General features: G+C 50.1%; 1 protein-coding gene across 4 annotated transcripts in view; it reads left to right on the top strand.

Moving 5' to 3' along the window:
* The window catches only part of NOTCH3 (notch receptor 3), a 60,507-nt gene extending 46,899 nt beyond the window's left edge, over nt 1–13,608 (top strand). Inside the window, exons 20-34 of one of the 4 annotated variants that reach the window (XM_081185793.1) lie at nt 178–331; nt 1,126–1,310; nt 2,919–3,051; nt 3,452–3,703; nt 4,092–4,204; nt 4,836–5,362; nt 5,788–6,135; nt 6,982–7,130; nt 7,238–7,451; nt 7,916–7,997; nt 8,239–8,401; nt 8,539–8,936; nt 9,271–9,418; nt 10,531–10,628; nt 10,892–13,608. In XM_081185793.1, the coding sequence (XP_081041919.1) occupies nt 178–331; nt 1,126–1,310; nt 2,919–3,051; nt 3,452–3,703; nt 4,092–4,204; nt 4,836–5,362; nt 5,788–6,135; nt 6,982–7,130; nt 7,238–7,451; nt 7,916–7,997; nt 8,239–8,401; nt 8,539–8,936; nt 9,271–9,418; nt 10,531–10,628; nt 10,892–12,130 (4,203 nt within the window). In that variant the 3' untranslated portion in view covers nt 12,131–13,608. Of the gene's footprint in view, nt 1–177; nt 332–1,125; nt 1,311–2,918; nt 3,052–3,451; nt 3,704–4,091; nt 4,205–4,835; nt 5,363–5,787; nt 6,136–6,981; nt 7,131–7,237; nt 7,452–7,915; nt 7,998–8,211; nt 8,402–8,538; nt 8,937–9,270; nt 9,419–10,530; nt 10,629–10,891 lie in introns of all 4 variants that reach the window. The other 3 variants (XM_081185792.1, XM_081185795.1, XM_081185794.1) reach the window with 3 other exon arrangements.
* The last annotated feature ends 309 nt before the right edge of the window (nt 13,609–13,917 follow it).

Raw genomic sequence — 13,917 nt, 5'->3', positions numbered from 1 at the left:
CATCTTTTCTATAAAAACCCAGTACATATGCCTTGCAAGCAGGCCCCTAGAGAGGTTGCAGTATGGAGACACCTAATGGAGATGGATTGGGAAGGCGCCTGGGTTTCATCATCGTTGGTGGGAGCTGGGTGCTTTTATTTTGCCACAAAATCTCTTGCCTTGTCATGCCCCCTCTAGACCCTGCTGGATTTGTGTAGTCGCTCCCCCTGTCAGAATGGTGGCCGCTGTATGCAAACAGGCACTACCTTATCCTGTTCTTGCCCTGGAGGTTGGACTGGGCGTTACTGCGACATCCCCAATGTTTCTTGTGAAGTGGTGGCCAGGAACCGAGGTAAGGAAACATGCTCCAGGGGCAGTGAAACGGAAGCCCTTCTTCCTCATTTATTCTGCTATCTGCTTCCTCAGTGACCTTGATGACGCATGTTTGTCATCCAGGCTCCCCAGCATTATCAGCTTATGCTCACTGGCAAAGCTGATACAGGACTTCCAGAGTTGACACAGAGAATGTTGCTTGCCTTCCGTGATGCGGGGATAATGCCCTTGGGTTCACTGGTGCTCCAATCAATATTTCAGACGGCTATTCCCAGTGGCATTGGAAACTAAAAATGCTCAACGTTTGAAGTCAATTTTTCCATGCTTCTAGGGGGCAGAATAAAAGCTGCAAATGTTATTGCAGAAGTGGTAGTTCTGTATATGAAACTCTGTAATAATTTCAAAATGGTGTGATAATGGCTGAGGGCAATGGAGAGTTGGTCTGGATTCCCTGGTCCTGCTATGGTACTGGAGCACGTTGCACGTTCTGTCACAATTTAACCTCTATTATCAAGACTCTAAAGAGGCTTTTTTTTTTTACATTTTACAGAAATGTAAATTAAAATCTGACTTACGAAACATTGGGATATGTTGTGCTTCCCCAATAAAGTGTCCTTTAAATTGAGGTGGGCAATAAAGTTTAGTGCTTGGAGGAAGCCCTTGGGTTCTGTTCTTATGACCAACTTGCTTGTACAATGTTGCTTCAGTCTTCACTTACCCTGCTTTTAGTCACTTTGTCTAATCATCCTTTGGAAGCAGGAGGGCAGAATATGTGGCAGTACACAATGTGTAATTTGCTTTTCCGTACAATAGGTGTGACCAAAGAGCAAGTGTGTCATTACGGCGGCCGTTGCGTGGATGCTGGCAATACCCACTACTGCATTTGCAAAAAAAGCTACACCGGCAGCTACTGTGAGAGTGAAGTGGACCACTGCCAGTACAACCTGTGTCGAAATGGGGGTACCTGTCGCAGTTTTGTGGGAGACTACGTCTGTGAGGTGAGGGAGTCCTTGCAGCCAGGAACAGGCCAGGGTTCCTGGTGTCTCTTCAGAACTCTGGGAAACCTGGTAACATTTAATGATGAGTTGTTGAATGTCCAGTGAACAATTGCAAAATAAGATAAGAAAATGGCACAAATCTGCAACTTATTTTCCCAGTAATTAAAAAAAACCCAAAAACCACGAAAACCCCTCTATTTTCTTCCAAAGTTTTATTTCGTTGAAATATCGATATGGATTATAATTGTTTTCCCACTACTGCAACCTTCCTTACTTTCGGTGTCAATTCCTGTTTGATGGCTGCTGTGATGGGATGATTAGCTGCTTGTGCGTAAAATCGTGGTCCCTCAGAGTTTGTGCAACTCCACAAGCCTCTGTGTATGACAGAGCTCCTCAAACATGTCTGCCCTAGTCACTTGTAGATTCCGACAGTGGTTGTTTTCGGAAGCGCTTCCAGCATAGAAGCTCCTTAATGGAAACGCGTCTTCTGGACTCACGACGTGGCAGCTTCCGGCGAAGAATGGGTCTCCCTATGGGAGCTTCTGACACCTCCCCGCTGTTCTCGCTGGACGTGTCCCTGAGCCCTCCCTCTTCCCTGCTAGTTCCTGCTTTAGCTGCTGCATCTCTCTCCGCATTCCTGAGACCTTCCTCCAGAGACCCATCTCTCCCCCTGCTGGTCCCTGCTTTCGCTGCTGACTCCCTCCCAGCCTCTGTGAGCCCTTCCACCACCTGTTCCTCCGATGGCAGTTCCCTGACAGCTGGTCAGATTGGTTGAACTTCCACCATGCCTTACAAAATCCATACATCTTTAGTTTTATTCTTTGCCACATCATTGTTGCATATCAGCAATGAAGTCCATTCTGTTGTTTCTCAAATTCTCTGTAAGAGTTTTTTCTCATCGCGCCAGGCACAGCCAAACCAATATTTATATGCCCTTGTGGGGGATGCAGAGAGTGGTGTTATGTGTAGAAAACAGCCTGCCCTACAAAGTAAAATTTACGGTCATTGCTCCACCCATTTTTGCCTCTGTGGCTCCACCCACCACATGACTACTGGAAGGTTGCTCAGAAGGGAATGTAGCCATCAGACTGGAGAAGGTTCACTATCTATGGTCTAGAGACGTTGAAGAAGTACAGCATTACACAGGAACCAAACAGAAATGATACACATTTTTTGTTCATCCACAAGAGCTGCAGTGTTTTCTAACAACATATGTTAGCCATGATCTTGTGATACAGTTTCATAATTATGTTTAATGTTTGTTCTTGCTATGTATTTTCCTTCCTTTTTATGAAGCCAGACTGATCTATTTGTATAAATCTTGGAATAATTTGCCATAGTCTATTTGCTCAAAGTCCCATTGAAGTTTAATAATCTTAATTTGGACAAGAAAGAGGATGGTGCAACTTGAAGGATCTTTCCCTTCCTTATGAAATTGTACTAGTTTTACTTGATTTTACACATCAATAATAGTACAGTTTAACAAACAAAACATAAATTTAAATGGAACCAAGAGCAGGAAACCTTTTCAAGGACGCAAGGCTTCAGCCTTTCTGGCCCCTTTGTGCTCATTGCTGTTTTGTCTTGTTTGCTTCTCTTCTACTGCAGTGCCCGCTAGGGTTCGAGGGGAAAAACTGTGAGTATGACATTGATGAGTGTCAGTCACACCCCTGCCAGAATGGAGGGACTTGCATTGATCTTGTTGGCCGCTACATTTGCTCCTGTCCACCTGGAACTCTGGGTAAGTGCTCCTGGGTAAAGGGAGACCTTTACCAATATTACCTGTCGGAGGAAAGTAGCAGACTGGGGAAAGGATTTAAGTTCTTATGGCACAGGTTTTTATTGTTGGATTTGCAGTTTTGTTGAAGAATAGTGCAAGGGAGCTCTGGATTTCCCCTTTGGGCACAGGATGGAGAACGTGGGCTCAGAGTTCTCCCAGGCCTCTTTTTGAGGGAGGACAGCTTCAGCAACAGTTCCCAGGGCAATGGATGGATGGATGTTGACTCACTGTTGGGCACCGTAAAGGGCGAGGAATCTTGTTTTTTCCACAGAGACAATGCAAGGATTGTGAGAAGGAGGAAGAGGTTTGTCTTCCCTGAGTCTGGATGTTTAATGTGATTGCGTGTTTGTCATCTCTCTAGGTGTCTTGTGTGAAATAAATGAAGATGATTGTGCTATGAATCCTGGCTCCCGGGTCCCCAAATGCCTCAACAATGGGACATGTGTGGACAGAGTTGGTGGCTACCGATGCAGCTGCCCACCGGGTTTCACAGGCGAGCGCTGTGAGGGAGACATCAATGAGTGCCAGTCCAACCATTGCCACCCACGCAACACGCTTGATTGCGTCCAGGAAGCCAGTGACTACCACTGCATTTGCAAGCCAGGCTACACTGGTGAGTGACAGTGTGTTCTCTTTTCATGTGGCTGATGTGTGCAAGGGGCAAGGGAGAGTGTGCCCAAAGCGGACCCCAGTGATGCGTAGAGGAGCCAGACTCAAGGGCTGCAAGTAGGAAGACTCTCCCCTGTAAAGAAGTTAGGAGTTCATCTTCAACCAAGTAGGTGGAGGGGAATCCAGCTGTGCAGCTAAATGCATATTTGTGATCTAAAACAAAGATTGGAATGGTGACTGGGTGAGATGGGCCTCTTTGGCCATTTCAGTGAGCAAATATGAGCTTTGAGAACTAGTGCTAAGATGCAAGGCCAAATATAGCAGGGTGGTGGTCTTTGGGGCTAGGTTCTGTTGGAATCCATCAGTAATACTCTTGTTTTTCATATCCTCAGGCCGCCATTGCAAGAACATTGTGAATGCATGTGACTCTCAACCTTGCCAGAATGGTGGGAAGTGTAATCCGGCAGTCAACCTGCCTCTAGGCTACACCTGCCACTGTCCCCGGGTGAGTCCCCTACAACACAGCTGCTTACAGCAAGTGGCTAATGCAACTCCTATACACAAACATTGCAAGGGGCTAGGCGAGGGAGAGAAAGGAAGACTGTGGTTGGGAGGATTAGGTGGGGGAACTGTTAGGTTGACATGTTGGTGTTGTCCTATGAATGAGTTTCAGTACCTGTTAGGACAAGGTTTCTGTCTGGGAGGCTTTTTGGAGGTAGAGAGTTTAGTGTCCTCCAATGCAACGCTTGTCATGGAAGGAGTTTCTACTTGGGAGTGGCAGGAAACAATTCTGCTGCGTGATCTTGTGGGAATTCTGGTTGTGAAACCTGCAAGAGAAGTTTGATGCAGTGCCATAACACAATGCAGAAGTCTAATATTGGATAATAAGGGGAGATGGTGTTGGTGAATGGTGCCCAGTACTGGAGGATGGTGGGGTGTGGGAAGGTACTTCTTGAGGGCAGGTTATGGGTGCTGGGCCTTGAGATTTGTGGAGGGAAGAATTTACTCACCAGGCTGAGCACTTGTCAGAGAGCAGCTATGGTGCCAGAGGCTTTCTGTTGTTAGGCCAGCAGTTGGAGCGATTTGAGGGCTTGGCCGGCTTTCCAATCCTAACTCTGCTTGTTATTCTTTTCCAGGGTTATTCAGGCATCCGCTGTGAGCGCATGCTCTCCTGCCGGGAACTCTCCTGCTTCAATGGTGGCAGCTGCCGGACCACAGCGCTGGGTCCTCGCTGCTCCTGCCTGCCTGGGTGGGCTGGACCGGAATGCCGCCTGCATGCCAACAGCAGCTGTGCCAGCATGCCCTGCCACAATGGGGGTGCTTGCCATGAGACTGCTGACCCCCCTTATTTTCAGTGCCTTTGTCTTGGTGACTACACGGGGTTTCGCTGCCAGACCCGCACTCTGAAGCTCCCTGAGGTCCACTGCCCGCTGAAGGAGTGTGCGGCAAAGGCCGGGGATTTCTACTGTGACAAGATGTGCAACAGTCCAGCCTGCCACTGGGATGGCGGTGACTGTTCCCTGCGAGTCGATGATCCCTGGAAGCAGTGCGAGAGCCCCCTGTGCTTGCAGCTCTTCAACAACAGCCAGTGTGATGAGATGTGCAACACTGCCGAGTGCCTTTACGACAACTTTGACTGCAAGAGCCATGAGTCCAGCTGCAAGTGAGTCCTGCCACTGCCTCTTGAGTAGGGGAGGCATCTAGTTGTGTATACTGTACCAGAGACCCCTGGAATCAAGGGCCACCCCAACTAAATGAGGAACCAAGACTTATTTTAGGCAGTGTAGGGGTGCTTTGCACAAACACGGGTGCTTCCACTGAGACCTATGGATTTATATCTGTCCCTTTGTCCGACACCAAACATGGCAGAGTCTTGGTATTATCTGCATGGATTCCTTCTATGTGTTCCACTTGACTAGCTCTGAGACTTGGCCATGTTAGCTGTGGGGTGTAGGAATCCGCTGCAGACCCATAATGCCTTGTGCCCTTTCCTCCTTAGGGCTTAACAAGGCACCAGTGAGCTGTATTGGCACAGGGTTGGTTATGACAGGCATGACTCAGTTCCTTCTCCTCCTCCTTCTTCCACAGCCCTGTCTATGAGAAATACTGCTCAGATCACTTTGCTGATGGGCACTGTGACCAGGGCTGCAACAACGAAGAGTGTGGCTGGGATGGGCTGGACTGTGCCCTGGAGGTGCCTGAGCGCTTGGCAGACGGCGTTCTGGTCATCACTGTGCTGCTACACCCTGACGAATTGCTCCGCACAAGCACCATCTTCCTGCAGAAGCTGAGTTCCATTTTGAGAACCTCCTTGCGCTTCCGCCGTGACAAGGACGGTAACTTCATGATCAAGCCATATTACGGGTCTGGCAGTCGGTCGCCGTATTATGGATCTGGCGGTCGGCAACGCAGGGAACTGGAACAAGAGATTATTGGGTGAGTCACACAGAGTTGCTGAAGAAACGCAAGGAACTTTGGGGGTTCAGAGAGCTGCTTGGTGGTGGTGGTGGTGGTGGGGGTTATAGGACCCAGGCCTCAAGGAACATGGAGGGAGGGATATAAGAAGGTTCTGAATTGGAAGGAGAGGTAGTTGGGCCCAGAGGCTGAGCTAAACTACTTCCAACAGCCTTCACAGAATAGGGCAGCTGTGAAAAACAACAACTGTAGAACTGGCATACAAATCTGAGGGTTCTGAGGAAATACTAACAAATCCACAAAAACTGTTTTGGAGCTGATAACAGGATTATTTAGTGATAGATTTCCATAACTAGACGGGAATTCATTCAAGCGTTTTTAGATAACTTTATTATATTATTCAAGAACCGTTTCTGATGTCTAACTGCTTTCTTAGCCAAAGTACCAGAAGGTGGCTAATGAAATAAAAGAAGCAAGTGAGTGTCTGAGATAGTGGTGGATCTCTGGAAGCTTTAGGTTAATGCCAAGCAAGTGGGTTGCATGCATCGTTAAGAACAAACGGGGTAAATGTGATCTGCTTAGGAAGAGTCAGCCTGCATTTTGTAAGAAGAGATTGTGCTTCACAAATACATTAGGATTATTAAAGCTGCTGATAGGATCTTGGGTGGTCTTTTCCTTGATGTGTGTATTTGGAAGTGCCCATTCTAAAATTCAGTGTGTAAAAAGCAACAGACCTTGTTTCCTGCCCCAAAGGATGAATGGGGAGCAGGACCTTTTGTGGAGCTGGCTGACTTGCCTTGTCCTAGGATTGTGTGTGCTACTAGATAAGGAGTTCTAGGCCCTCGTAACACTTGCTTCTTCCTCCAGGTCTGAGGTCACTCTTGAGATTGATAACCGACTCTGCTACCAGGCTTCAGACAAGTGCTTTCCTGATGCAGATAGTGCTGCAGACTACCTGGCTGCCCTGTCAGCGGTGGAGCGCCTAGAGTTCCCATACCCCCTCAAGGCTGTGCGAGGTGAGGGCAGCAGAGGAGTCATTTGCCGGAAGCAGAATTTGACTGGGTTTGGACTTTACAGGAAGGTCATGACAGGGTCTCCTAATAGGGCAGTATTGTTTCTACAGGTGAAAAGATCAAAGAGGAAGGCGAACTTAAGCTGGTGCCATTGCTGGTGGTGGCATGCCTGATTCTGCTGGTGATCCTGGTGCTGGGTGTGCTAGTGGCACGGCGCAAAAGAGAGCACAGCACCCTCTGGTTCCCTGAAGGCTTCAGTCTGAAGAAAGAGAGCAGCAATAAGAACCGGCGTGAGCCTGTGGGTCAGGATGCCCTAGGCATGAAGTAAGAGCCTTTCATTCACCCAGAATGAAACCCCAGTTCCTGCAGCAGGTTTCAGCTTCTGCAGGAGATGGTCATAGAATCATAGAATCATAGAGTTGGAAGAGACCACAAGGGCCATCGAGTCCAACCCCCTGCCAAGCAGGAAACACCATCAGAGCACTCCTGACATATGGTTGTCAAGCCTCTGCTTAAAGACCTCCAAAGAAGGAGACTCCACCACACTCCTTGGCAGCAAATTCCACTGTCGAACAGCTCTTACTGTCAGGAAGTTCTTCCTAATGTTTAGGTGGTCAGCTATCTGTGGCTTGTACTTGCTCCCAATTGGGCTTTAGTTAGCTGATGGAGAACTTTTCCTTTATTTTGTGGTGTGGTGTGGGAAAGAGCAAGAGGGTGTAAGCCCATAGCCTTGGTGTTTGCCCTGCACTACTGTTTGACTTCACTGTGTATCTTTCCCCCTGCTGCAGGAATATTGGCAAAGGAGAGAGCCTAATACCAGACAGCTCAGAAGACTGGCTGGAAGAATGCCCAGAGGCCAAGCGACTAAAGGTATTCCTTTTGAGACTTTGCCTGGCTTAAGAAAGGGGATTCCAGCTCCTCACAAGAGCTACCCCACTGCCTCCCCTGCCCTTTCTCTTGGTGTCCGCAGGTATTACTCCCTGCATCAGACTACTGTGGGCCTGACTCATTAGTGTTTGCAAGCAGCAATGAAGTAGTTTGATGCACTAGGTGAATAGGCGCATATTATGTCTTTCCATAATAGCTACAGGCCCGTGTTCATCCTTGCCAGGTGGAGGAGCCAGCCATAGATCGTGAAGACCCTGTGGACTGCCGTCAATGGACACAGCATCACTTGGTGGCAGCAGACATCCGCATGCCACCATCTATGGCCCTGACGCCACCCCAGGGTGAATTTGATACTGACTGCATGGACGTCAATGTCCGTGGACCAGGTAATTGGGAATAAGGGCAGCGAGTTGGGTCTGTGAGCGCTCATACGGAGCTTTTGCAGACAGTGTCTGATGAACAGAATAGATCTGTTACTTCCTGTCTTCTGTAACAAGTCCCAACATGTTTTGTTCTAATCCAGTATGTGGCACATGGGAGAGGAGAAACAGAGCAAATCTTTTAACAAAAGCCAAACACAACAGCAACAACCCTTCTTGGGATCTCCTTACAGATGGTTTCACTCCACTTATGTTGGCCTCCTTCCGTGGTGGTGGTGAAATGGAGACTGAACTGGCTGAGGAAGAGGAAGCAGATGACTCCTCTGCCAACATAATCTCGGACCTAATCTGCCAGGGGGCTAACCTGAGTGCCCAGACAGACCGCACAGGTGAAACTGCCCTGCATTTGGCTGCCAGATATGCACGGGCAGATGCTACCAAGCGCTTGCTGGATGCTGGTGCTGATACCAATGCACAAGACAACACAGGGCGCACACCACTTCATGCTGCCGTGACTGCTGATGCCCAGGGAGTCTTCCAGGTGGGTCTCACCCAATGGACTAGTGCGGCCTTTTAAATCCTGGACATAAATCCCCTTCCTCTGCCTTGCCCATGTTAACAGCATGCTCCAGTTCCCTTTTTAAGTGGAGAGCCACTGTGATGGTTACCACCTGGAAGTTATTCGTGTGTTATCCACTCATTACCTCTCTGGGGACACGATGAAAAGTTAGTTAGCCTGGCTGTACTTTGCATTGATAAGAGTGAATGGGAACCTAAGAACTGTACTTGAGGCGATAGTGTTACTGTGCACACGCTGCCTTGGATGGTGTGTGTTTTTGGCACCAACCTAACACACCAACATGTTCTGTTGCCAGATCCTGATCCGGAATCGATCTACAGACTTGGATGCCCGAATGGGGGATGGTTCAACAGCACTGATCCTAGCTGCCAGGCTGGCTGTTGAGGGCATGGTGGAGGAGCTGATTGTCTGCCACGCTGATGTCAACGCTGTGGATGAGATGGGTACGTAACCCCCAGAGAGGCTGCGGGGCTGAGGTCTTTTACTTGGCTAGTCTGCGTTATGCTGAACTTCAGTGGGAGGCTTCCTCAGAACTACAATATGCATTGCAAATGTATTCCAAATTAATGCCACAAATGCACTGGCTGAACCTCCAGTCTGGTTGCCCTGGGCATTTCTCAAGCATCAACAATTCACTTGGCCATTCTCCTGACTCCTGCTTCCCTCTCGAAGCTCCTTAGATGCATTCTGATGAGGCTCTGCAAGGCAAGAGCCACTGTCATCATAGAGCCCTGAGTGCCAGAGGTGGAGGGAGCAAAAGGATGGACTACACACATGATAAGGGAGTGTGGGATTATTATTTCTCTCTCTCTCGTCACATTCTTGAGAGTCAATAGGACCGCCCCCCTCTCTCTCTGCTACCTATTTTTTACTGGCTCTTCTTCTTTCAGTCTGCCTACTGAACTGCTGGAAAGGGGACAGAAAAATCTTGCCAGAACTGATTGGGTGCAGAGGATTTCCCTCTCCAAGCATCCATTGCTGATGTCCCTCTTCCCATATCTCGCCCCCAGCCAGAGTTCTAAACTATTTGCTTGCAGAGGGCATCCCCTGCCCTTCCATCATTCCACCCATTTTGCCTTTTCCCATTCCAATCCACCACCCTGCCCTCCTTTCTCCTTCTCCCACCCGCATGAAAATAAGCCAAGATCCATGTGTGGCCCTCGTTCCTGATGTATTAAGACAACGCCTTACTGTGTGGAGGGGTATTAAGAGAGTAGGGCATGGTCTTGGTGTGCAGGGTCGAAATGACAGAAGACCTTCTGGGGAACCTGCTGGTGATTCTGGGGACCCCGTAGCTGCTTGACTCTTGCATGGACATGCATCTCCATAACAAAACAGCTGATTTGCTGAGAGGACAAATCCAGAGTCTACAGAAGGTCCAGCATTAAAGCACAGAATAAGCAGCAACAGGCGAGGATGGTAGTGAGAAGCAAGGTGGTAGCTTTAGATTGAGGAGAGTTAGGGGAGCTGATGCAGCAGAATACTTCTAGTGGGATCTGAGACTCGGTATCAAAGAGAGAACTTACAGTAATCCTCATGGTGTCATTCCTCTCAGGTAAATCAGCCCTGCACTGGGCAGCAGCTGTCAACAATGTGGAGGCCACGATTGCGCTGCTGAAGAATGGAGCCAACAAAGACATGCAGGACAGCAAAGTAAGTTATTTATTGCATTTGTTTTTCATGTGATGCTTTAAGTTTCATGTGTCCCCATAACTTGGCAGAATCACATCCGTTGCTGTAGGCTCCTTCTGACAGGAGCAGCTCTTTCCATCCCTGTAAATGTCTTTAAGCTAGTCCTGGTGACTCCCCTGCCTGTATATGGTGGGGAGGTTTACAGGGAGGGAAGAAGCTCATGGCTCCTTTTCTAGAACGCTTTGTAGTATGTGCTCTTCATCACCCTCTCCTCTCTGCGGCAGGAGGAGACACCGCTGTTCCTGGCAGCCCGGGAAGGCAGTTATGAGGCAGCCAAAATCCTGCTGGATCACTTTGCCAACCGCGAAATCACAGACCACATGGATCGCCTGCCACGCGACGTGGCTCAGGAGCGCTTGCACCACGACATTGTCCGGCTTCTGGACGACTACAACACCGTGCGCAGCCCACAGGGGGCGCTGCCCGCCGGCCACTCCCTCTCCCCTCTCATGTGCCCTCCCAATAGCTTCTTGCCCAGCTTGAAGCCCACGCCACAGGGCAAGAAGAGCCGGCGCCCTAGCACCAAGAACGCGACGGCAGGCAGCAGCGCCAGCCTGGCAAGGGAGAGCAAAGAGGCCAAGGCACGTGCCAAGAAGCTCAACCTGGAGTGCCAAGGCTCTCTCCTGGAGAGCTCTGTCACCCTGTCTCCCGTTGACTCACTGGACTCCCCCTATGTGCCCAACCCTGCCTCGCCAGGGGTCTTCCACCCAGCCAACTCCTCCCTGTCAGTGCCCTCCACTCCCATGGTCCATGGCATGATGGAGGCGCCCTTTGCTGTCAGTCTGGCACGCCTGAGCGACCTAGGGGATGGCACCCTCCTCTCCATGAACCGCCTCTCAGTGCCACCAGGCCGCATGGGGCTCAGCCTGGGCATGGTGAGCCCCGTGGCCATGCCCTTTGATTGGCATGCCCGTGTCCCCACTTCCCAGTGCCAGCCAATCATAGGGGTTGTCCACCCTGCCGCCTCCCATCCCAACCTGCACCAACCAGGCCAGGCTTTCCCACCAGGGCTGCTTCTGCCCAGCCACATGGCCATGGGGCACAGCTCCCAGGGTCTGCCCAACTCGGCTCCTCCACAGGCCAAGGAGGCAGCCCAGCCCATGCCCCCGCCAGCTACCACCATGAGAACCAACCAGCCTGTCTCGCCCCAGGAGGCCCAGGGGGCGCCCCGTGCAGGGCCCCCACAGTACCTAAAGCCCGCAGGGGTGGAGGATTACCCGACACCCCCTTCTCAACACAGCTACACACAGGGGCAGGACGCGACCCCCAAGCACTTCCTCCATCCGCCCAGTGAGCACCCCTACCTGACTCCTTCGCCAGAGTCCCCAGAGCAGTGGAGCAGCCCCTCGCCCCACTCCTTGTCCGACTGGTCTGAGTCTACTCCCAGCCCGACTGTCCTGGGGCCCAGCCACACCCAGCTGCCTTCGGTGGAGCCATCCGCTAAGATGCAGGTGTTTGCGTGAGGAGGCGGGTGGTGGAGCAGATCCCAGAGGCCTGTGTCCCTCTGTGGCCCCCATTGGGGCCTGCACTTGCCTCAGGGGCTCCTGTCGTCGTTTCCCCTGACTGTGTTTTTATAAGAGAAAAACTCAAGTGTAAAAAGGTTTTTTTAAAAAATAAAATAAAATAAAATATGCCTGGTCTTGGAGGGGGAAGGCATGGCCTCCCCCCCCCCCCCGTTCCCTCACTGCCACAGAGCCCAGGCTGGCCCTCTCCCTTCCCCTCCCCTGTAACCATGGCAACGAGGTTTCAGGGGAGGATTTTTTTTTAAAAAAAGAAATAAACTCTTCTTTTTTTTTGTATAAACACTGCATTTACTCCAAACGCTTTATTTTTTACAATGTATGCAATGTCAGAACCCCTGTCTTGCCACTCTTCTTCCTATGGGTCTTGAGCTGTGAGGAATGGAGAGGAAACTGTGCCCCTTGCTCCCCCCCCCTCTGCATGGCACTGTCTCTCGGGTCGAGCACCCACCTCCCCTCCCACCATGTTGGGGCGGGATTCTGCTCACTGTATTTGTGTACTGGGTACGCAGCATTAGCCCAGACTGGCATTGCTATGCAGAGGGTCGAGCCCCAAACCTGCCCGCTGTCCTGCAGGAAACTAAGCCCCATAGCCCCCCCCCCCAAACTTGGCACTTCTTCACATTCCAGGTTAATTTATTCATCTTAAATTCTACAGCATTCCCACCCTGTCCCCCACAAAATCCCCCTTGACTTTCCAAATTGCTTCAGCTAACGCTAGCCATGGTCATGGGGATTTTTTCAGTCTCCAGAGTATTCTGAGCCACTCTTGTTTTCCCCTTTTTATTATTATATTTTATTATTATTATTCCCGGCCTTTACTAACATTCCTCCCATCTGGTCCAAGGCCGCCTTCGGCCTACATCGGCAAGTTACATTTTCCCTGTACGACGAGTTCCTTGCCCCTGCGGTACTGCGTGGGAATCTTGGGGGCAGCCCCAGACACTAAAAAGAGTTTCGCTCTGTCGTGAAAGGTACTGAGATAGAACACAAAATGCTTCTTCTGTTTCTCCTCAGAAACATCTGGCCCCAGCAGCCAACTACCTACACTTTCCTCACTCCCTGACCCCCCTCCCCTTCGCACTCTGTACATTCCAGCTATCCCTGGCTGTAAATACTGCTGGTGGGAGCAGGGGCCCAGGCAGGACCTTGGTCCGGTGGGGACCGCTGCTTCCTTCCCACCCCACCCCCTTCCCTTCCCATGCTCTGTAGCAATAGTGGGGGAATGGCCCTGCGCAAGTCAGACCTCTCTTGTCATAGAAGGACCATTTCTAGCTCATTTAAATAAATAAACAAAAAAACTTTTTTAAAAAAACAAATTAAAAAAAATCCAGTGTAAACCAAGTAGCTTTAAAGCAGCTGGGTGCTTTGTGTACAGAGCGGCTTGAGCCGCGGCATAATAAACATAGCTAATAAGGAAATCGCCTCTGCTTCCTCTGTGTGTCTTTTGTTTCGTAGTTGCAAGTTCCGGCTGTGTAGCAAGCCACTACATATTTACATATATCTATACAGTGGTACCTCGGGTTAAGAACTTAATTCGTTCCGGAGGTCCGTTCTTAACCTGAAGCACCACTTTAGCTAATGGGGCCACCACGCCGCCGGAGCACGATTTCTGTTCTCATCCTGAAGCAAAGTTCTTAACCTGAGGTAATATTTCTGGGTTAGTGGAGTCTGTAACCTGAAGCATATGTAACCTGAAGCGTTTGTAACCCGAGGTACCGCTGTAGTCT

This window comes from Podarcis bocagei, assembly GCF_964188305.1.
Source record: "Podarcis bocagei genome assembly, chromosome: 2".
NCBI lineage: Eukaryota > Metazoa > Chordata > Lepidosauria > Squamata > Lacertidae > Podarcis > Podarcis bocagei.
The sequence above is the reverse complement of the archived record's forward strand: the minus strand, read 5'-3'. Positions and strand labels throughout refer to the sequence as shown.